The sequence below is a fragment of the Neoarius graeffei genome, chromosome 8 (assembly GCF_027579695.1).
Source record: "Neoarius graeffei isolate fNeoGra1 chromosome 8, fNeoGra1.pri, whole genome shotgun sequence".
NCBI lineage: Eukaryota > Metazoa > Chordata > Actinopteri > Siluriformes > Ariidae > Neoarius > Neoarius graeffei.
Genome location: NC_083576.1, coordinates 2,840,914 through 2,866,022, shown reverse-complemented (window position 1 = coordinate 2,866,022; position 25,109 = coordinate 2,840,914). Strand labels below are relative to the sequence as shown.

Sequence of the window (25,109 nt, the reverse complement as noted above, 5' to 3'; positions counted from 1 at the left end):
AGGGTTCACTTCCACCTGAACAGCTGAAGAAGCCTCACATACATTACACACATGATTATAAGAATAATGTGATCATATGAAAAAAATCAAAATCACACATGAAACATACAGTAAGATAATGTTGAAAAACCACAAGCCAATTTCACGTGAATCAGAAACGTGTTTGCGTCAAAATAATTTATTTAAAAAAAAACTACTTTTCAGCTCATTTCAGTGCCTCGTTATATAACACATTTTTTTGACAGGATATAAAACCACACTGATCTAAAATGAACAAAAACGTGCTTTTTACACGTCATGTGTTGATTAATCACATGATATCGTGTCGAATTGAGATCACATGCACAGTTTCACGGCATTGCATTAAAATACACCTAAAAGTACACGTTTTATCATGTGATCATGATTATACATCATAATTATACATAACACTATTATTCACCTGAGGTCACATTCATCACATATAAAGAAAAAAACGTGAATTGTGGAGTTAATAAATGCAGACAGGAAATCAAACACACATCCAAGACATATGTAGTGTCTGAAATTAATGTTTGATATCGAATAAACATTTAATTTTTATACGTATATACTGTAAGTCTCTCTCTAGTCCATCCATCCATCCATCCATTGTCTGTAACCGCTTATCCTGTACAGGGTTGCAGGCGAGCTGGATCCTATCCCAGCTGACTATGGGTGAGAGGCGGGGTTCACCCTGGACAAGTCGCCAGGTCATCACAGGGTGACAGACAACCATTCACACTCACATTCACACCTACGCTCAATTTGGAGTCACCAGTTAACCTAACCTGCATGTCTTTGGACTGTGGGGGAAACCGGAGCACCCGGAGGAAACCCACGCGGACACGGGGAGAACATGCAAACTCCGCACAGAAAGGCCCTCGCCGGCCACGGGGCTCGAACCCGGACCTTCTTGCTGTGAGGCGACAGCGCTAACCACTACACCACCATGCAGATCTTTATTGACTCACTTTAAAAGGTCTAAGATTAGTTATTTTACTTTTGAATATCTAATTGATTCCCTAGTCGTGGTAATTCACAAATGCATATTTAAATACAATGTGTGATGTTGTGGTATACGATATCCGTTACAAACTATAGTGGGCGTGGCCTATAGAGTGACATGAGAGTACTGCAGTTAAGATTTATATTTTCACTGTGTCCTCAACACACACCTGCAAATGACTCCTGAAAATACACACAAACCTCATGTCCACGCCTTATTTATCAAATCTTGGCCTGTGCATTTACAGCTCAACCCCACACCATGTCCACCAGGGGGCAGTAAGTGACAACGATTCACAAACCATCCAAGGTGACCCTGAAAAGCATTGAGAACTCAAAAACAGTGAGAACTGACTAATCTGCAGCTCTGTAAGGAACAGACTGACTGGGTTCCACTTTGATAACATACTTGAGATAATAATGTCACTCCTGAGGATATGAACTGTTACAGATGATGACAGCAGTGTGTGTGTGTGTGTGTGTGTGTGTGTGTGTGTGTGTGAGGTGCATTTCCAGAATGAGTTTTCTATCTGAAGGTATCAGGACATACGGATACAGAAGTGCCTTCGTGCTGAAGGTACGAGAATATTCTACCGGAATTCTATCACAATGTAAAGGTCCGGTGTAGCGTCGCAATCAGAAAGAAAAGCCATGTTGGAAAACCAGCCGTTCATGCAAATGTAATGACTCTCATCCTGTTACACCGGTGTATTTACCTGAGATCAAATATCCTGTTACAACCATCATGACACTCCCCTGGAGCCAAAAGTGAAGCTGATACAGGTGTGTTTACACAAGACGCCCTGCTGTACGCCAGCTTTAACAATAGACCATTGGGCTGCTTTCATATACACTGTAAATTCCTCTTTCTCTACATTCATGCTATTGTGTCTTGCTTGTAGTTTGTTTCCTGTAGGTGTGTATCATCCACTACTTCTGCCACTTATCCAGATTTATAGAATTTTCATCCCAGTTTTGCTGCTGCAGACAAAAATCAAACATTGCAAAAGAATTTTGGGGCCCTGAGCTGATGGAGCGTTATCAGCAGATAACAATGATCTAGCGCTATTGTGAGCATTTGGACAAAGTTCTGTCAGAGTAATTTTTGACTAAAGTCTCAGAGTGTGAGCGGCGCTACGTGTCAGACATTTGTATAAAATTCACCAGTAGTAGAACAGCAAACTCACAGCACACCTACGAATACATTAATGATGATATTGAACCGTAAACAAAACAAGCTAAAGGGAAAAAAACTCCTTAATTACCTCAAGCTCATTCTGAACAATGCGTGTGTTTATGCGAACCCATTTTCTACTCAAGCTGATTTCTGGATGATGTAATGTCGGTTTATCGTGATAGGATCTTCATCGTATAGTCGAACACATTTTGTCACAACGTCTGTTACTGAATTCAGTCCATATTTCACGATGATCTCATACAGTGTGACGAGTACTCATCTTAAAAGGCTGCAATTTAACAAAACCTTATAAGCTTCTTCATATGGTATTGAAATGGTCATGGATTTCACTTTCAGGTAATGCACTTACAGGTTTCATGTTTCAGAATGCTGATATAAGCCCTGAAATGAGTAATGGCCCAGTGCTTGGTTGTATTTGGGCCATCTTTGGCCCAGATTTGGCCACGTACCATTTGGCAGGCTTGTAGTACTCGAGTCCGACTTGTGCCCTAATTTTAAGGACTCATGACTTGACTTGGACTTGAGCACTGATGACTCGGACTTGGGCTTAGACTCGTACATTAACTGCACTTGGACTTGTAAATTGGAGACGAGGACTCTGATTTTTTCTTTATTTTTTGTAACATGCCATAATAATTTGGCGTAAGATATTTATATCCACATTAATTTTTGTACTAATTTCGTGTAAGAGTGTCACACCTGTGTGCCTTGGCTCACGCATAGGATAGACTCTCGGGCACTCCGGACAGTGCGCGCACCAAGCAGACTCTCGCACGCGCCATAAACGACTCGCACCTGCACAGAGTTAAGGCGCAGTCAGCATGCCGATATAAAAACTGTGAAAACATACTTACTTTGCGAAGTATTGAGTTGCGTTGCTGACACATTACCGAGCCTTATTTCCTTGTTTGGTTTCCTGATCCCTGATTTCCTGTTTCTCGTCTTTGATCCTGCTGAGTCTACAATAGCCTGTTTGTGCCTCGCTCGACCTATCGCCTGTTTCACTGTTTTACGATTTTGCCTGCCATTCTGGATTGTTTACCGTCTTCTCTTGTATTAATAAACACACCTTCTGCACTTACATCCGTCTCCCAGCCATCTCTGACAGAATACTTCACCCTCCCTGATAAAGAGAAGCACATTCACCTGTTCATACACCACGTTCAGGAACAAACTAATGATAATGGCGCTAAAACAGACACCGTCACATGGTGCAGTTGGAGTCTTGTTCTCGGACTTGACTTGGATCAATAGTGAACTCGATTCAGACTCAACTTAATTTTTTTTTAATGACTCACACTTGACTCTGACCTGACCACTGGAGACTCGAGATTGGACTCAGACTCGACTACAACACTGCCATTTGGACACTTTGAGAGCAAAATGCAGGCCTTCATTCACTCGCTTTACCCTGATCTAGCGTTACTCTGATCTAGTGTTACTCTGATCTAGCTTTACCCTGATCTAGCGTTACTCTGATCTAGCTTTAGCCTGATTGAGTTTTACTCTGATCTCGCTTTACCCTGATCTCGCTTTACCCTGATCTAGCGTTACTCTGATCTAGCATGACTCTGATCTAGCTTTACCCTGATCTAGCTTTAGCCTGATTAAGTTTTACTCTGATCTCACTTTACCCTGATCTCGCTTTACCCTGATCTAGCTTTACCCTGATCTAGCGTTACTCTGATCTAGCTTTACCCTGATCTAGCTTTAGCCTGATTGAGTTTTACTCTGATCTAGCTTTTCCCTGATCTAGCTTTAGCCTGATTGAGTTTTACTCTGATCTCGCTTTACTCTGATCTTGCTTTACTCTGATCTAGCGTTACTCTGATCTAGCGTTACTCTTATCTAGCATGACTCTGATCTAGCTTTACCCTGATCTAGCTTTAGCCTGATTGAGTTTTACTCTGATCTCGCTTTACCCTGATCTCGCTTTACCCTGATCTCACGTTACCCTGATCTAGTGTTACTCTGATCTAGCTTTACTCTGATCTCACTTTACCCTGATCTAGCGTTACTCTGATCTCACTTTACCCTGATCTAGCTTTAGCCTGATCAAGTTTTACTCTGCTCTTGCTTTACTCTGATCTAGTGTTACTCTGATCTAACATGACTCTGATCTAGCTTTACCCTGATCTAGCTTTAGCCTGATCTAGCATTACTCTGATCTAGCTTTACCCTGATCTAGCTTTACCCTGATCTAGCTTTAGCCTGATCTAGCATTACTCTGATCTAGCTTTACCCTGATCTAGCTTTACCCTGATCTAGCATTACTCGGATCTAGCATTACTCGGATCTAGCATTACTCTGATCTAGCTTTACCCTGTGTGTGTCACACATCTCTGTAATGTTTTTACCTTTCACTCTGCAGACGTGCTTTGTGTTCCAACATCCTGCTCATGATTTTGCATGCCACAGGAGTGAAGTTATAATCCAGAAAGAGATTAAATAGATGTGAATAAGCGAGTCAGCATCTCAGCGTTTGCCCAACATGCAGATGATAGTGCTGCAAATGAATGATTCGTGTGTGTCTGACAAGCCGTGTTTTCGCCAGTGCAAACACTCCGACTGCTCGCATCACACCCTCATTACTTCGGAAAATTGGGTTTCGGCCTGGAATTATTAATATTCATTGTGAGCTGATGTGTAAGAGGCCGTGTTTGCTCATGATGAATCCATCTACACTGTTTAACTGCCATTTGTTCTTTCATTAACTTCAGAGAGAGAGAGAAATTGATTCTGATAGAAATGTCAGTGGCACGGGTTACTAATCAGACAGCGACAGGAACGGTTTTGTACTTTTGGTTGTGACAATTAATTTCAACTTGTGAGGTGAATTATGACTAATGCAGACATGCACTAGTGAGACAAAGCTTTATTTTGCACTTTGACACCAGGCTCAGGGTAATTAACACATTTAAATGAACTCATTTAAAAAGGTTAGCTGCTAGTTATTTTTCCAACATGCTCACAATGTTCACAATCATGAGAGAAATTGTATTCCTTCCTGGAGAAGACATACATGTCAACCTTTGGTCAATCAAACCTGTATAACCAACCTCCAAAATCCGTATTTCCCTTATAAAATCCTTATAAGATGCAAATTAAAATAATTCATCTAAAATTTGAATGATAATTAACAATGATATATCCCAGTTACTTTTTATTCAATATTAATAACAATAAACCTTCAGAATGAATACAAAGCTCCAATGTTCGACAAAAACACAAAGTGTCACTCTAATGTTCTGAATTGTACTCCATGACAGCTTTTTTAGCGCTCTGCACCAATACCTCACGAGGCTGCATGTCACAGCAAGCGTCTGTGTTGATCTTGCCAGAGCGCCCATTCAGAATCTTTTCAGTCGCTAGTGAAAGTCACTCAGGTGGAAATACGCGTTTCAAACAAAATGTTACTTCCCGGTTGGCGGGATTCTCGCAATGCGGTGTGCGCATGATCAAAAGTGGAACGAAGTCTCACTACCACAAGATAACGCGCGATTTCATAAGACTCTTTACTGGGTGTCTGTGGTGTACAGTACGTTTGTAAATGTTATGTGCTCTTTTATCATCGTGGGAATTGATTATAGCTCTAAATAAATATTGAAGTTTTTTTTAAAGAATCCGTATAACTTTATTTGTACGCCCGTATACTACGTTTATTGAATCAAATCCGTATAAAATACGGACATTCCGTATAGGTTGACATGTATGAGAAGAGCGTATAAAGATAACTGGTGTCTGTATTTTTTAAGGCGATGTTAGTGGCATGCTCTTTGCTCCATCACTTATTTTCACGCCAACATATACTATCAAGAGAATCCCTGAGTATTAGGGATGGATTTCAGGGCTCTGTTTCCATCAGGACTCTTTATCTAATCATCACTGAGAGGACGAGAAGGCTTTTAAGTTTTTTGTTTGTTTGTTTTAGACAAGGCCTTTAATTCAGCATATTTTGTCAAGTGAAAATCCATGAAATAAATCATTAACCTTTTCTTTCAGGCTACAACAGAACTGACTTTCATGTACACCTTATTTACATGGAGGATTAAATACATGATTTCACATTGGTCTTCCCTTAAGGCTTGCTGTAAGGTTATTGTTAATGTTTACAGAATTGCGGTGATGGCAGTTGATTTGACAAACCTTTGGAAAAAGTTAATACATGTGTAAAAGTGTCAGTTTTGATATGGTGAAGTACAAAGACATTTCAGACCAACACGTGGTTGCCTCTGCCATGAGGTTAAGACTTACCGTATAGATGATGATGATCCCAAACATTCACTGAAATCAACACAGAAATGTTGTGTGTGACAGGAAATTTTACAACTGCATTCTCAGTCTCTGAATCTGAAACCCTTTCTCAAACCCTTTGAGTGGAATTTAAGAGGACATGTACACATAAACCTGAGAAAGTAAAGGAGATTCCAGTGTTGTATAATGAAGGAAACAAATCCTCGACAACCTTGCTACTTACTGAACAAGGATTATTCCTGTCTCCAGAGGATTAGGGCTTGGATCCCGAGCAATGGTGTGGAGGTGCCAATATTTTTGAAGTCACCGTTTTGCAGACAAAATATACTTTTTAAGAAAAACATGTTTAAATAAAACTATAATGTCCTCATATGTTCAGGATAAATTAAATACCATTCATTATACAGCATTAATGAGTGACTTTTTTTTTTGTTTGTTTGATTTGAGGGCGCCAATAATTTTGGAGTTTACAGCATAAAAGTGAGCTGTAAGACAAATCTAAATCTATATCTGAAATTAAGTATAAGGTTTTTAAAAAATAAGTGATTGATCAAAGTAGCTTTAAAAAATAATTTGTACAAATGGACTGCATTAGCTAAGTATGAATGCTAGTCAGGATACTAGTGGAAATAATATACTTCTGTCAAAAATGAGCGAATTATAAACAGCTTTGTGTTTTATATTTTACATTTGCTTCATATTTTTAGTAGCATGAATGTTTTATATTCAAACCGAGTAATAAAATGTGGTTGTGGGAATTAGCTAGCTAGCTGACATTAGCTTGTTAGCAACACAGCAGCAGGCTAATAGTTTGGGGTCTCCACAACTAGCTAGTTGGCCAAGTGCATGTAGACACAAATATCATAGATTTCTCTCTAAAAAATACATAAAAAGGAGTGAACTAATGGCCTTCTATTTATTAACTAAAAAATGATGTAAAGGCGATCTGGCTGCCACTAGGAGGCGAACTCCAACCACTCTCTCCAGATCTCATCTCATCTCATTATCTCTAGCCGCTTTATCCTGTTCTACAGGGTCGCAGGCGAGCTGGATCCTATCCCAGCTGACTATGGGCGAAAGGCGGGGTTCACCCTGGACAAGTCGCCAGGTCATCACAGGGCTGACACATAGACACAGACAACCATTCACACTCACATTCACACCTACGCTCAATTTAGAGTCACCAGTTAACCTAACCTGCATGTCTTTGGACTGTGGGGGAAACCGGAGCACCCGGAGGAAACCCACGCGGACACGGGGAGAACATGCAAACTCCGCACAGAAAGGCCCTTGCCGGCCACGGGGCTCGAACCCAGACCTTCTTGCTGTGAGGCGACAGCGCTAACCACTACACCACCATGCCGCCCCCTCTCTCTCTCCAGATGTTTGTAGAAAAATAAAACAGGGAAAGAACAATTTTAATTGGAAATTTAACTCATCTCATCTCATTATCTCTAGCCGCTTTATCCTTCTACAGGGTCGCAGGCAAGCTGGATCCTATCCCAGCTGACTATGGGCGAAAGGCGGGGTTCACCCTGGACAAGTCGCCAGGTCATCACGACACATAGACACAGACAACCATTCACACTCACATTCACACCTACGCTCAATTTAGAGTCACCAGTTAACCTAACCTGCATGTCTTTGGACTGTGGGGGAAACCGGAGCACCCGGAGGAAACCCACACGGACACGGGGAGAACATGCAAACTCCGCACAGAAAGGCCCTTGCCGGCCACGGGGCTCGAACCCGGACCTTCTTGCTGTGAGGCGACAGTGCTAACCACTACACCACCGTGCCGCCCGGAAATTTAACTATGAAAGTTTATATATATATATATATATATATATATGTATGAGTTAGAAAAGTGAGTGAAGTATAATCGATAAGAAATGTAAGAGACAGATGTCAAAAGGAGCTTTGAGATTAAATCTGAGCACGCTGTTAGAAATAGGGTTACAGTCGGAGTCCATTTCTGTCCCCGAAGGTACAATCTACACTAATGGACCCCTTAGGGCTCATAATTGGACCTCAGGGTAACGTGTATCTTTTTAGGGTCAAAAAGGTACACACACATATGTGTGTGTTCCCAAGCAGTATATAAAAGGGTACAAATAAGTACCTTAGACTAAAGGGTACTGCCCCAGGGACAAGCCATTGCACTGCTAAAAGGTACAATAACATACTTTATTTTCTGAGAGTGCAGATGTAAAGATACTCGCTCAAACTGAATCAAACTGTTCTGGTAGAGGAACTAAACCATATCAATGACTCCAAGAAATTCAGACAGTGATGATGCCTTTAGTAAAACAGACTTTAACTTCATTTAACATGAAATATCACTTCAGGATCGTGTTAGTGATGAGCAGCGGCTTATTTGAGGAGCTGTGTGAACGTGGATGATGTTTGAGATAAAATTAGAGAACAGAAACACAAATGGACACCATTGAACAACAGGTTTATTACAGTGAACACAGACATGGTGCAGGTTAACACACACTCGAGTCCACAGCCTTGGCCATCTTCTGCACTCACTTTTCAGAACAGAGGATGATGGACACTGACCTTCAGCCACAGGAAGTAATACGTCATGGCCCCTAGAAGGCAATAAGGGCTCGGATAAATGGCTAAATGGCTGCAGGGATGAGTACTCAGACACAATGTCTATATTCTCTTTACTATGATTTCATTGAGTTTGTTCATTGGCATTGAAATTTCAGGTCTACATAATTAGTTCAACTCGCTAATCTTTTATCTTTTAGGATTTCATCTTTTTGTCCCTAAATGATATGCACATCGAGTAGAACACTCCGCAACAACCTGAGAGAATTTTGGTGGTGCGATGCCGAACATGAAACGCGTGCGTACGTACACACACACACACACACACAGGCGTTTGTTGATGTGTCTATTGTACAAAATTATGCTACGTTCACTCTAAAGTCTAATTCATTTAAAAAAAAAAATCTAAAACGGAACATTAAATGCTATCAACATTAACCTCAAGGACAAACAATTGAGACAACAAATCTAGAATGTTCCCTCAACTCACACTCCCTTAAATCTTATTTAAATTAATCTCCTTTTGTATATTTATGACACTTTTTTTAATATAATGTAGGGGATAGCATTGGGCACATAAACATCACGTAAAGACACTTTTCAGTTATAATAATAATAATAATAATAATAACTCTTCAGTGCAGCTCAGTAGAGCCCCTCCTAGTGGAGGAGAGGTGTATCCGTGTTAGTAGTACAGTATGCACAAGCATAGATCAACCTCAGATCAACTTAGGTTCTGTAAACCCCTCACATTGGTCCTCTTTATCTTCCTCAACCCTATCTATCATTTGGTACTTCATTTTACTGGATCTTCTTGGTGTTGTTCTTGGATTTGGTTTTATTGACGTAAGCCTCGAAGAAGAACTGACAGAAGAGCACGAAGTAGCTGAGGTACATGAGCGAGGACCAGAGGATGTTCTGGAAGTGTGATGGACACTCGTGACCCTGCTGCATCCACCAGTACACCAGATAATTCACCACGCAGCCCATCAGCATCTGCGTGATCTGCGTGAGTGTGATGAACATGGCGAACTTGCGCGACACCCTGAATCCTGCTGCTTTCAGGGCATAGTACGAGTACATGACGGCATGAACCAGGTAGTTCATTGTCATGAACCAGCCGCCGCCCGCCACCATGTCTTTGTATGAGTACCAGGAGTAGAGCAGTACGGTGATGTGGTGGTACCAGTGCAGGAAGATCAGCTTCTGCTTACGCAGAACGATGAACAAGGTGTCACCTGTGAGAGAGGAAGATAAGAGATGTAAGACACAAGCTATAACTCAAAATCATGCGATCTGCATACCTGAAGTGCTTTTAAGCACACAATAAGGCTGCGGAATTGAGTGCATTTTTACTAGCCATTTTCTTCTCAGATAGAGGAAGGGGCGGAGCTAACAGGGTTCTTATTTTTATATCCGTTTTAGTGAAAAATACTAGCACTTGATTCAAGACATTACAGCTCTACTAACATCCAGGTACATTTCATGTTCCATGTAAATTAGATGCACATGAGGGTAAATTAGGGCAGATTAAATGTTCAGATTAAGGTAGGATTGTTTCATGTATATCAGAATAAATTTACATGAAATGCCCCAATTAAGTGTATATGAAAGTACAATTAGGCGTGTTGACGCGTTTTAAATCTAGAGACTAGCAAGCGGAACTTTTTTCCATTTACACTCAATCTCCATAAATCAGACAGAGATTTGATTAGACATCATTCCATGCATTCAAATGTGCAAACTGACGAACAGACATTTAAACAGGACTTTAAAATAGATTTTAAATTCTCAAACTTTAATACGCAGAAAAGGGAAGCTTAAGTTTTAAAGATAAACTGAATAGAATGCGATGGTTTTTCATAACTGATGGAATAAAATGTTAGTGTATTTAGTTTTATGGAATTTATTACCAATTTGCTTCCACTAGCTACGTAGCTGTCCTCCATCACACGACCGCTAACACTCAAGGAAAATAAACAGGAGGACTCGTATGATTTTTTTTTTGTGTGTGAAATGCTCCTTGGAGCTGATGATGCATCTGCTGCATCACACTGACACGGCAAAATCTTTGTGCATTTCACCTGTATATTCCTAATAAACGCTATCTATAGGTAAAGGGTAGACTGGCAGCACTTCTGTTTGCGCAGTGTATGAAATACTAAATGGCTGAAAGCACAAACATGGCCATAGATAAGCTCCACGAGGAGAAAGAAATGGCTCTCAAATGCAAACAATCCCTCTGAGAAATCTTTTATTGCCTGATCAGTCGAGAGCTACGATATGGCAACCTGGATGTGAACCGTTCCTGAGTATTGTATGACCTGACGCAGGGAGTGAGACTGATGCGGGTTTAAAAAGAGCAGTGCTGAGGAGCTGAATCACGGCTGCAACACAGCAGCAGCGTTCTCAGAGCTTCCTCATGGGGAAGTTCTCGGTCCGGTCAGGTTCTCTTGCGTGTGTGGAGGTTTATTCTCAGTACAGCAGTGACACTGACATGGCAGTGTGCTCTTGGTGCAGATATGATCCATCAGCTACAGCTGCGTTGTTGGGGTTTTAATGTTGTTGGAGTTTCAAACACCAATCAGTTAACGTCATTGCTGGATCGAGAAACACTCCACAAACCATAAATCTTATCTGACAGCCAATCAGAACCTGACCACGATGAAGGTGTGTAAATGGACAATATAAACTAAAAATTCAAAATATTACACTTTTGTGTGTTGATAGATACCAATCAGCTGTAAATGACCAAACCATGTTCACCGAAATATTTATTTTTAATCCCAGCCATTGAGCGTCATAAATAGCAGAGGGGTGTAAACCACAAAATGGTGACTACACTGGGGGGGGGGGATATATTCTGAAGTGCAGCACGCTCTAAATCTTCCAGTAATGCAGCTCAGCCACTGCAGTGTGTCGGCTTCCACATTTTCACTGCTTCCCCCCCAAGTCATTAACCTGAAGTGAATATTAGTTTGACAAAATATTCATTATTTAACAATTATTTGCCCAAGGTGAAGTGAATATCGGTGAATAATATCCGAGATAAAGTTGACGCCGAGGTTATTATTCCCCAATATTCACTAAGCCGGAGGCAGATAATTGTTTTAGTATAAATACATACGTGATTATTTTTAAACATTTTATTAAAAATAATTTATTTCAAACTTCAAAATCTTCATGTAAACGTAATAACGGCACGGCGCAGACTTGTCACTTCTCCATGCCGAGTCACAAAAAACACTTTGTTTTGAAATTGATAAAATAAAATCACAATCCCACCTTCCCTTTGAATAGCTTTAGACCAAACTTCGGAGCATCTTTAGTGCTTTTCGGAACAGTATTTTCTTTCATCATGTGTAATTCTTCCTCACTTACGGTGACGAAGTGATTGGACGCCATTTTGCCGAGTCGCTTGAGGTGATTAACAAGAAATAGTCCAGATTTCTCGACCAATCAGCGCATGATTTCCTATAATCACCTCTGCGTTTATACTAAACTACTAATAGTAATAACTTCAACGGAGTAAATCCGTAGATAAAATTGGAGTAACTCATCAACAAATATATGATTTGAAGATGCTCAATCAAGGTTCACATTACCAAGTTTCCTTATACTGTATACACACACACACACACTTGGGAAGAAAAATGTACAAACATTTTATGAACTGGATTTTCATGAACACCATATTTCTTGTTGTAAATGCTCCTGTGAACGATTTATGAATTAAATTTGTTCGTGTCCTGTTTGATAAATGAGGGTACTTGCTAAACAGGCTTATTTTCTGGCAAACAAGCAAGATGAGTTATGACCAAATCAGATACAACTCAGACCGTAGGAGGCATGTTACATGTTAAGCGCTTGGCCGAGTACTACGGTAGCTTCATTCTCAGATTAGATTAGCAGAACATTCTAACTACTAACTAGATGCACTCATCAGAGACACCGAGCAAGCGCTGCTTCTTCATTCCAACCTTTAATTTTCTTTGAAATCTCTCTCTGCACGTTTAATCAGAAATTGTATACGACAGGAGAGGATAAAACCATGCCTTGAAATTTTAGTTTCCGCAAAAGAGGAAGAAATCAGATGTAGGAAGTAAAGTGATACGAGCGGGGAACGGAAGAAACAAACATCGACCCACATGCGCTACAGGATTGGGCCGAGGAATCATTCGACACAATCGTTTGGGTTTGACGTTTCTGTACAACATCAAACCTAATTTGCATCGAGAAAATCTCTGTTTAAATGTCTCGGCTATTTAATCATGACTCTCCTCTCAAAAACACTCTCCTGTTGCTCGTTAGTGTAAAGACAGAATAAGAAAGACAGACCAAAGAACTAAAAGACTCGGGGGAGGACACCACACCCCACACACACACACCTGAAATGTCACTCAAGGTCACGACATGTACAGTTTAAATTATCGATAATCACAAAGCCACACTCTGGGTGTTGGTGAAAGGACACAGGGCAGGAACAGTGCTTGAGTCAGTGCAGATGCTTTTCATGTGCGTCTGACACACAACGTAAGGGTGTGTAGGGGTGTGTGTGTGTGTGTGTGTGTGTATTTGGTTTCTACATCGACAGATCACGGACAGTGAATAAATGTTTTACTTAAACATGATCCTTTGAGTGAGGTGGAGAGCTCTGTTTGTTGGTATGAATTTACAAAACACACACACACACACCACCACCAAGGGCGTGTCTTTGAGGGAGGGAAATGGGCATATGAATGAATCGAACTGAAGATAGTAAGACGCGTGTGCGTGAGAGAAGGCTGTCCATGTACGCATGCCAAGCATGCGAGTTAATGTCAAGTGAATGTGGACCGAGCCGTTGTACGCGTTTATCAGCAGGTTTAGTAACGAGACATTTTTGTGACGTGTAACTGGAGAAAGTGGACAAGCTGCATTCTTGTCGAACAGCGTTAGCCTCATGCTAGTCGACTCACCTTCACCACACAAGCATGGAAAAGTCCAGAACACTTCAAAGATCTGTTATTTGTTTTTTTTGTTTTTACATTCAGGCAATACTTTCTTAATTCTCGTATTTCTAACCTCTGTAATGTTTACAGCTCCTGCCAGAATTACTTCCTTGGTAGAATATGTAGAATTTTTGCTTGAGATAATTACTTTAGGAGAATCTAAAGAGTTACCAGTTAGCATGATTTAGCTGGTTAGAATTTTGTCGGAGGTAATAACTTCAGCAGAATCTACAGTATATTTTTTAAATACATACATTTTAAAGAAGACACAAGTGTCATTCAAAAGAAGAGTGCAGGAAACACTTCTTTAAAAAAAAATAAAAATTAAAGCACGAGTACTCAGCAGAGCTCAACGCCACCATCAGTATCTCACGCCGAGTGCCGCGACTGCTGTTTAAATCACAATTATTTGTTGTTGCCTTTTTATTCCTGCCTTGTACAAGACGAGAACTGTGACTGAACAAAGAGTAAAATACAGCTATTGCTGTTACTGAGCAGATTCAAAAGCGACTGGTTCATTTTCCAACGAGCATAAAAGAGCACACAGTGAGCGATAAAAACTCCCACGTTTTTAAACATCTTTCCCAGTTTTCTCTGTAAAAATCAGTCCACGCTTGCCTGCTTCACCATCTTAGATTCTGCTCAAACATCCTTTGAAATCAAACTTAAAGATTTTCATATTAGACAGATTAATCCTGAATTGAATAAACAATTTCAACACCTTAACACTTTCCTCACCTTATGATTTATCTTAATTTTTTAAATCATCTTTTGTTGGTTTCACTAATCTTATTAGTGCTTTATTTGGTTGATTCATTCATGGTATATTTATTCTCTCCACATTCACTGGATATAAGCAATCATGTGCTCTGACTGGCTACTCTACTACTAGGATATCAGCTCATATACCGTGAGTAGAGAAAAACAAAATGGCGGAGTGTGTTACTGAACCAACTGAGGACGAAATAAAAACTCTACTCAGGGGGGGAAAAAAAAAAAAAATCCCCAAAAAATACAAAAAAAAAAAAAAAAAAGCGCAACAAAATATGGAATTTGATGGTAAGAACATATCTTTTTTTTATTTTTCAAAAATTATCATCGCATTTTTCACAAATTGCTCCTGTCATTTCGCCGGTTTCTTTGCATTCTAAGCGGAAATGATTTTCTCGGACGTTTTGTGTAAAGTTTTTATTTATCAAATTTGCAAAAAATAAAAAAATGCTCCGTTTCTCAAAATCCAGTGAATGTGGACAGAATAAAACAGTTATTCCACTCAATCTCATCGTACATGGATTATAGACAACTCGGTGCTACCGTACGCGCCTCGTCGCCCATCAACTATCGTCATGTGATGCAAGACTGGTCATTCCTCATTAAACTGAAGATGGCATAAAATATGCCGAAACACATCTTTAAAAAGGTGTTTCGTGTTTTTTTTTTCTTTATTTATCTTAATCTACATTAACCAACTAAGGCCCAAGCTGTTTTTTTACATGCATTTTTTATTTCTCTTTGCTATTTGGGCTTATTAGAACCTGATTAGAATAAAAACTAAGCATCATCTTTTGATAAGATGTACTTTTAGAGAAAAAGTATGTCCACATATGTGGATTCTTGTTCCGAATTTCCATAAAGTGCTGTCCACGCATGTGACCGCTAAGCCCTAGGAGGTTAAATCATTGTTGCCAATCATCATGTTTTAGCTGCTTAGCTCTAACATGGCCAGTTAGCACTGTTTTCTGAGGTAAACCCTTTAGCATAATCTAAATAACCACAACCTGTTAGCATGTTCTGTTGTTTAGCACGTGTGCGAGGTAATTCCTTTCCCAGAATATGAACAAAATGTTGCGTGTTCACGTTTTATTTGGTTAGTGTTATTATCTGAGGTAAACACTTTACCACAATAGATTCAGAATTTAAAATAAATTAATAGCTGTTACGATTTAGCATTTTTCATTCGTGTCGCATGAACAAGCTGTTAGTATTTTTGTCTGAAGTTATTCCTTGACAAGAATGGATTAAAAAAAAAAAAACCATCATTAATTTGCATAGCGCTAACCATTCCTGTTTGCATCTGTGTATGAAATGTGAAACACTGCCTTTAAATAATTATTACATGATGCTCTCTGCAAAAGGGATTATTTCACCCAGTGCACTTTTATATTCTGATATCGACGAGTAAAGATGGAGGTTTGGGATTGCTGAAGGTCTCACCGAGCTCCGGTGCTTTACTCAGCACGAAGGCGTACGCCCAGAACTTGCTGACGGGTCCGTTATAGAAACTCTGATCACACACACTCTGCTTCAGGCCTTTAGTCATCAGGATGAACGTCATGTAGCTCCCCGTGCGAATGGCACCGAATATACTGATGCAGAAAGAGCACAAAAGATAGCAATGTGTTACTGAGGCTGGTTTTAACACACCTTAATGTGTAACTGTGTTCATTAGAGCATTAAAGATTAAACCAAAACAGAAACTGAAATTCAGAGCACGCTGGACAAAAAGCAAACAAAAAAAACCCTGAAAACCAGCAGCTAGATAAATCATTTATTATAACAAATGTATTTAAAACCTTATTACTGCAAATTCATCCTTTCACTTCTACATTACTCTGACAAAGACTATGACGTGTCTTTACTTGTGTGGTCTGAATATTGGCCGAGATGTCATGCTTTAAGGTGGTGTTTCAGGCTTTGTCTGAGCTTTTCTGTCAAAATATTTTCTGTAATTTTTTTTCCCCTCATTTTTCGTTCTTGCAGAAATTTTGGTGCGTCCCTGATATAATCCGTTTTCTTATGCTGCATTCAAGTGCTACTGAAATTGTTGTAAAAACGAGTGTAAGGCAACCCCAGGTCAAGAAGACAATCAAACTATTTTATAAATCAAATTCAGTAGTTAATACAATTCAATACCAAGCTAGCTAACATGAGACGAACAATTATTTTGTATATTTGGTCAAGTTGATTAATGTTAGGTGAAATATTGTGGCCATGTACTGTAATAGGATTAATTTTGCAATTAGCTCCACCCATATTTACCCAGCACCACCTGTAATTCAGTAAATGCAGGATACACTAGCATATACATATATATTTAAGTGTATGTGTTCATACAGGGCGGCACGGTGGTGTAGTGGTTAGCACTGTCGACTCACAGCAAGAAGGTCCGGGCTCGAGTCCCGTGGCCGGCGAGGGCCTTTCTGTGTGGAGTTTGCATGTTCTCCCCGTGTCCGCGTGGGTTTCCTCCGGGTGCTCCGGTTTCCCCCACAGTCCAAAGACATGCAGGTTAGGTTAACTGGTGACTCTAAATTGAGCGTAGGTGTGAATGTGAGTGTGAATGGTTGTCTGTGTCTATGTGTCAGCCCTGTGATGACCTGGTGACTTGTCCAGGGTGTACCCCGCCTTTCGCCCGTAGTCAGCTGGGATAGGCTCCAGCTTGCCTGCGACCCTGTAGAACAGGATAAAGCGGCTACAGATAATGGATGGATGGGTGTTCATACATATTGTACCAAGTTTTTGGTCAAAATCAACATTAATTGTTTGTAAAGCGTTTTATGAGTAACAGCACAGTGGTTCACCTGAACACCGCGAGCGTTAAGGACCAGAGTACCAGCGGTTTCCGTAGTTCAAACTTCTCCCTCTGCTTCATCACATGCCGGCCGCCAAGTATACAGGCTGCGTAGAGCGCTGAGAACAGGAACGACTTCTTCCTGCACACAGGAACAAACACCAGCTCGGAAAATGATCAATAACTTCGTGACAGAAAGTCCAACACTGCGTAAAAATAATATGAGCATACTTATTTCACAACCAGAATCAATAATCAAACAAATCTAACCAGAGACGTTGGAAGGCGTGTTTTAGTTCATATATGGAAATGAATGCAGCTGTAAGTGGGTGTGTCTTTACATCTATCTATCTATCTATCTATCTATCTATCTATCTATCTATCTATCTATCTATCTATCTATCTATCTAAAAAAAATAAAGGGAAATGTGGGTTGTTTTGCAGAATAATTCTGTATGGGTGTGTCTTTACAGCCATAGATGGGAGAGTGGGTGTGTCTAAGCCTATATATGAAAATGTTATCACCATAGACATCCTAATACATAGACGGAGCATCCAATGCAAATTCTAAAAGCGGCGCTGACGAGACGCGGGGCCGCCATCTTGGAGTGGTGATCCGCTGCACTCAGTGTAATACTAAATACATTAGATATGAACAGCTTAACGTTTTTCTATCGGCCACAACCACCAATCTGTTGCAAATAAAATGCGGTTTTAACAATCTAAATCCATTATAATGATTCAAATGTGTGTACGTTTTCTTTAAATAGATTGTTAAGAACATATCAAAGGGGAAATTAATCTAGTCAGTGAATTTATAAGAGATGGCGAAGTGTAATCTTGTAGCATTTCCTCTACTGTTATTTACAGGTTACTTTAACCGACAAACTTTTCTTTTTTGAAACCGAGAAAAATTTGACAGGTTAACGTAGGTTAACAGCCCTACCCCTAACACAATCTAGACTGTACATTTATACCCGTTGGCGTTCACAATCATCATAATTTCTTCATCATTTATTTCGACTTTATCATATTTAATTTCATTCATGTCTATTATTGTCATACTCTTATGTATTAGACTAGTGCTACCTGATGACGATTTAAGTCTCTTAGCTCCTTCTCAGCTCTGGTAATATACTATTTAAAAAAAAAAAACAACAACAAATAGTACGGTAATGTTAAATCTTACTTGTGAAAAGTAATCCCCCTGCTTCTGTTTGAAACGGTTCGCTCGTTTGAGCAGGAGGACGCTGAGCACCAGCCTGGCATCTTGTCTCGTCTTCTTCAGTCGTGCTGAAGAAGACGAGACAAGATGCATAGACGGTACTTGTTTTTTTTTTATTATTTCCCAAAACATTCAAAATACAAACAAATAGAGCACCATATATATACAGATCCAAAAACATAAAGATAGTAAAACACACACATAGCAATAAAGTAAAAAATATGAACAAGAAAGGGGTTACTTAACTATCTTTACATATGTTAATCAAGTAAATCAAAGTCATCCAAAAAAAGATATAAAATAACCAACATCCTTATTTTCAACTAACTTTAGAGATTTGGCAAAAAGCTTGAGGTCATTCTTCCAGTGTGTAACATAAGGTTTAGTTTTTAAAAAACGATATTTGTGAATAAAATGTTTACCTAAAAGTAGTAAATTATTAATACCATATTCAATTTTGTTATTATTTAAAAACACTCCAAATTTAATTTCTTTAATGGATAAAGGGGCAAACTGAATCCCCCTAGACTAATAGACGGTACCTTGATATCTCGCGCTTTCTCACCACTCCAAGATGGCAACCGTATTTCTCGTGTCAGAACAGCCAACTCTCCATCTATGTATTAGGATGTCTATGGTTATCACTTCTGAGTGGGTGTGTCTGAGTGCATACAAGGAAATAAGATCAGATATGAGTGGGTGTGTCTTAAAAACCATATATGGGGAATGTGGGCGTGTCTTTGACTCCATATATGGAAATAAAAGCAGCTCTGGGTGAGTCTGTCTTTGAGTCCATATATGAAAATGTTCAGAAGTCTGAATGGGTGTGTCTAGATGACCACAGATGGAAATGTGGGCATGTCTTAGTCAATATTATGAAAATAAGAGCAGCTGCAAAAGAGTTTGTGTGTCCACATGCTTAAAAGGTACTGACTGAAAATTTCAGATGACTTTGCAATGTTTTTTTTTTTTTTTTTTAATTGTGCATGGGATTTTCCTCTGTCTCACAAGAACAATATCATGCGGACGAACGGGATATGATCATTTTGATGTCCTGAGAGTCGCTTTGCTCCATTTTGGGACGTTTTTCTCCCTCTCGAGGTAAACAGTACGGCCCAACGGAAACCGGCGAACATGAGAGAGGAGCTTTAGCTAATTAGCATAACTATGGAACTGCATTACACCAACATGGCGACGCCACCAAGAAAAAACATTGTGACTCTGCATCGACCTCAGAGTTTTGAATCACAAAGATGTAATTTGTTGACGTTCACAAATAGATCCGTGAAACAAAAGATGAATATTTACATCTTTTCTCTGTTCCTGCTTTTGTGCTCTTGTTTCTTTCTCTATAAGATCAAAACATTAGGTGTGTAACTCCATACTCGCTACCATGGAGTCGAGCCCATGGGTTCTAAGGCTAAGGTAGCCAAGCGCTAGCTAGAATGATTGAGTTATCTGTCCAGAAAAATGGTACGTCATCTAACCTTGCTCTGTTTTGCAGTTGCACTCACTAGGCAGCTTTCCTTTCCTTTCCCGCTGGAGGGAGAGCCGAGTCCGCCGTGTTTGCCCATGCTGACTTGTTTTGGTTAAAAGTAGCTCAAACACGCCCCACATGATATTGGTCGTGTGATATTATTGCTCGCTTGCTTCGGCGATCTCCAGAATTGTAAAAATGCAGGACGCTTTTTATCTCAGCAAAACATTCGCACACAAGATACACGGTGCGTGCAGCAGCGAAACATCTCCAAACTCCAACAGCAACAGAACATTTTATCCAGAATTCAACTATGCACTCAGAACTTTTAAATGGTTCTGATTTGCAATTAACCCAGTGGCTTTTTTCCTTTTCGGTCACTATTAGTGTTTTTTAATATTAATTCTGTTTGTTTTTACAAAATAGTGCAATCAGGAAAAGAGCAAGCAGGATTAAAACTTTTTTTTTTTGGTAATTCATTCCGTTTTCCATGAATGGCTGAGTCTCTGCGCTCCACCCAGGCTGCTGTGGTTGAGTTCAGACTGAATTTTAGAACGGAAATGCCACAGTTTGTTTAGTTTCTTAAAATAGCTATAAATGCTCTTTTTACAGCAAGTCAGAAATACTGCTGCAATCCCACACACTACTACATTAAAGTTCCTTTTTAATTTTAGCACTTGCATCTGGACTCAGGCTGCACAAACACCGTCGGAAATAGGAAAATCACTATTTAGCCAATTTAGGAACAAAATACTTATGTTTTGTCATCATAAACCACTGTCAACTCACTGTGTTCCTTCATGCGGATTATTCCTCTGATATCACAGCAATTTGTATTTATTAAAGAGTGGAACATCCTTGAGACGAGTTCCTGTTGTCACACTCGCATAACAACAGCGACAAACAGCCGTTCCTTCACCAGGCGTAAACTCCTGTCCTGAAGATACCAGAAAACCCAAAGCCACAGTTTAAGCTGACTTACACTGCAGACGCCTTCAATAAACATTAAACAAACATCATCTTCATCAATGATAACATACATTTTTAATCTGCTGACCTGAAGCGTCCCTGTACACGTCCTTGTGAAGGAGTCGTTACTATAGAAACGATAACATATTAGAACAAGAATGAAATCAACACCTTCTGGAAAAATCCAGAAATCAGGATTATGATTAACAGACTGAAATGTTTCAGACGCATGTACATCAGCGGGACAGTGATGTCGTAATCGAGATCTTGGCATCGCTGCATTCCTGTCATTCGCTGCCAGAATGTGAAAATCCTGACAGCAGGAATTATGGGAGTAAACTGAAGCAGTCGTCCATGCCAACATTCTTGTCCCCAAACAGTGAGAGATTTTATTCTCTTTCCAGGAACTACAGCGTGTGTTCGGTTGAGAAAAATCCCAAGAGGACTTGTGTTCTGGGACTTCGAGCAAAAGCAGAAAAAGATTAGATCAATAAATTGAATGAAAGCGTCTGAGCAGCTGCTCGGGCTATTCCGGTTTATCTTTCACTCTGTACATGCGGGCGGGGCGGGCAACACACGACCGAAGGAGGTCGTACAAGGACACTAAACATTGCTGTGCATCTCCGCCTGCTTAATTTCTCAAGTGAAGACAATGAAGTCGTTCTTGACCTCCTCTGTCCCTCACAGCGCTGTCTTTTGTTAAGAAGAGAGAGAGAAGGGCAGCGTTGCATCACCTCACAGCACTGTGGAGCGAAAAACATCTCTTCTCTCTCGGTCCTGAATCTAACAGCAACAACACGTTAGAAACAATTCATCAATTTGCGCTGGCCATTTCCTCATCTCGTTATCTGTAGCCGCTTTATCCTGTTCTACAGGGTCGCAGGCAAGCTGGAGCCTATCCCAGCTGACTACAGGTGAAAGGCGGGGTACACCCTGGACAAGTCGCCAGGTCATCACAGGGCTGACACATAGACACAGACAACCATTCACACCTACAGTGGTGCTTGAAAGTTTGTGAACCCTTTAGAATTTTCTATATTTCTGCATAAATATGACCTAAAACATCATCAGATTTTCACACAAGTCCTAAAAGCAGATAAAGAGAACCCAGTTAAACAAATGAGACAAAAATATTATACTTGGTCATTTATTTATTGAGGAAAATGATCCAATATTACATATCTGTGAGTGGCAAAAGTATGTGACCCTTTGCTTTCAGTATCTGGTGTGACCCCCTTGTGCAGCAATAACTGCAACTAAACGTTTGCGGTAACTGTTGATCAGTCCTGCACACCGGCTTGGAGGAATTTTAGCCCGTTCCTCCGTACAGAACAGCTTCAACTCTGGGATGTTGGTGGGTTTCCTCACATGAACTGCTCGCTTCAGGTCCTTCCACAACATTTCCATTGGATTAAGGTCAGGACTTTGACTTGGCCATTCCAAAACATTCACTTTATTCTTCTTTAACCATTCTTTGGTAGAACGACTTGTGTGCTTAGGGTCGTTGTCTTGCTGCATGACCCACCTTCTCTTGAGATTCAGTTCATGGACAGATGTCCTGACATTTTCCTTTAGAATTCACTGGTATAATTCAGAATTCATGGTTCCACCAACGATGGCAAGCCGTCCTGACCCAGATGCAGCAAAACAGGCCCAAACCATGATACTACCACCACCATGTTTCACAGATGGGATAAGGTTCTTATGCTGGAATGCAGTGTTTTCCTTCTCCAAACATAACACTTCTCATTTAAACCAAAAAGTTCTATTTTGGTCTCATCCGTCCACAAAACATTTTTCCAATAGCCTTCTGGCTTGTCCACGTGATCTTTAGCAAACTGCAGACGAGCACCAGTGTTCTTTTTGGAGAGCAGTGGCTTTCTCCTTGCAAACCTGCCATGCACACCAGTGTTGTTCAGTGTTCTCCTGATGGTGGACTCATGAACATTAGCCAATGTGGGAGAGGCCTTCAGTTGCTTAGAAGTTACCCTGGGGTCCTTTGAGACCTGGCCGACTATTACACGCCTTGCTCTTGGAGTGATCTTTGTTGGTCGACCACTCCTGGGGAGGGTAACAGGTCTTTAATTTCCTCCATTTGTACACAATCTGTCTGACTGTGGATTGGTGGAGTCCAAACTCTTTAGAGATGGTTTTGTAACCTTTTCCAGCCTGATGAGCATCAACAACGCTTTCTCTGAGGTCCTCAGAAATCTCCTTTGTTCGTGCCACAATACGCATCCACAAACACGTGTTGTGAAGATCAGACTTTGATAGATCCCCTGTTCTTTAAATAAAACAGGGTGCCCACTCACACCTGATTGTCATCCCATTGATTGAAAACACCTGACTCTAATTTCACCTTCAAATTAACTGCTAATCCTAGAAGTTCACATACTTTTGCCACTCACAGATGTGTAATATTGGATCATTTTCCTCAATAAATAAATGACCAAGTATAATATTTTTGCCTCATTTGTTTAACTGGGTTCTCTTTATCTACTTTTAGGACTTGTGTGAAAATCTGATGTTTTAGGTCATATTTATGCAGAAATATAGAAAATTCTAAAGGGTTCACAAACTTTCAAGCACCACTGTACGCTCAATTTAGTCTCACCAGTTAACCTAACCTGCATGTCTTTGGACTGTGGGGGAAACCGGAGCACCCGGAGGAAACCCACGCGGACACGGGGAGAACATGCAAACTCCGCACAGAAAGGCCCTCGCCGGCCACGGGGCTCGAACCCAGGACCTTCTTGCTGTGAGGCGACAGCGCTAACCACTACACCACTGTGCCGCCCGGGGACATTTACTATTCTAGGTTTTTTTTTTCTTCCCCAAACAGCATTTTCAACTTCACAATCTACATTTTCAGATTTATTGTAGTGTTCAGTAGCTAGCTTTATTATCTGAGATATTATAACATTGGACAAGTCGCTTTTTAGATGCATTTTCTCATAACATTCAGCTAATTTTTAGATGTTTTCTCATCTTAACTAGCTCGCTTGGGGTTGGGAAATTTTCTTGATTTTTTTTTTAAACTTTTGTTTTGCTAGCTTTATTAGCTAGAAATATTTGTGTTTTAGGACTTTTTATGCATGCTGGCTTTGTTTTGGGACATTTACAGTGCAAGGCAGCTAGCTTTCCTTTTGGGACATTCTGCAAAATGAGTTATTGAATAATCGTAGTCAAGAGTATTAGATATTAATAAATAACAGAATAAAACAGACTTTCCAATGTGCATGGATGTCTGTCATGTCCTTGGTGCATAATCATAACTCAAGGACACGGCGTCTTTTTGCAAGTCTCTCCTGATAGATTCCACATAACGAGAACTTCACACGTTCCCATGGAAGGTCAGCGAGGGGTGAGGAGGCTGCAGTGAGCATGCTCAGTTCTGCACTGAGAATTAAATCCTGAGGGCAAACTATATATTTAAAGAAAAATAATAATAAAAACAATTAAGTGTGGGCGGCACGGTGGTGTAGTGGTTAGCGCTGTCGCCTCACAGCAAGAAGGTCCTGGGTTCGAGCCCCGGGGCCGGCGAGGGCCTTTCTGTGCGGAGTTTGCATGTTCTCCCCGTGTCCGCGTGGGTTTCCTCCGGGTGCTCCGGTTTCCCCCACAGTCCAAAGACATGCAGGTTAGGTTAACTGGTGACTCTAAATTGAGCGTAGGTGTGAATGTGAGTGTGAATGGTTGTCTGTGTCTATGTGTCAGCCCTGTGATGACCTGGCGACTTGTCCAGGGTGTACCCCGCCTTTCGCCCGTAGTCAGCTGGGATAGGATCCAGCTCGCCTGCGACCCTGTAGAACAGGATAAAGCGGCTACAGATAATGAGATGA

The 25,109-nt window shown here is 40.4% G+C and overlaps 1 protein-coding gene across 3 annotated transcripts in view; it reads right to left on the bottom strand.

Moving 5' to 3' along the window:
• Nucleotides 1-8,919: 8,919 nt before the first annotated feature.
• Nucleotides 8,920-25,109, bottom strand: part of elovl6 (ELOVL fatty acid elongase 6) — a 36,947-nt gene continuing 20,757 nt past the window's right edge. Inside the window, exons 1-5 of one of the 3 annotated variants that reach the window (XM_060926780.1) lie at nt 19,367-19,464; nt 18,789-18,892; nt 17,610-17,741; nt 16,246-16,397; nt 8,920-10,278 (exon numbers count right to left, since the gene is read on the bottom strand). In XM_060926780.1, the coding sequence (XP_060782763.1) occupies nt 9,842-10,278; nt 16,246-16,397; nt 17,610-17,741; nt 18,789-18,868 (801 nt within the window). In that variant the 5' untranslated portion in view covers nt 18,869-18,892; nt 19,367-19,464 and the 3' untranslated portion in view covers nt 8,920-9,841. Of the gene's footprint in view, nt 10,279-16,245; nt 16,398-17,609; nt 17,742-18,788; nt 18,893-19,366; nt 19,465-21,090; nt 21,190-25,109 lie in introns of those variants that run through there. The other 2 variants (XM_060926781.1, XM_060926779.1) reach the window with 2 other exon arrangements.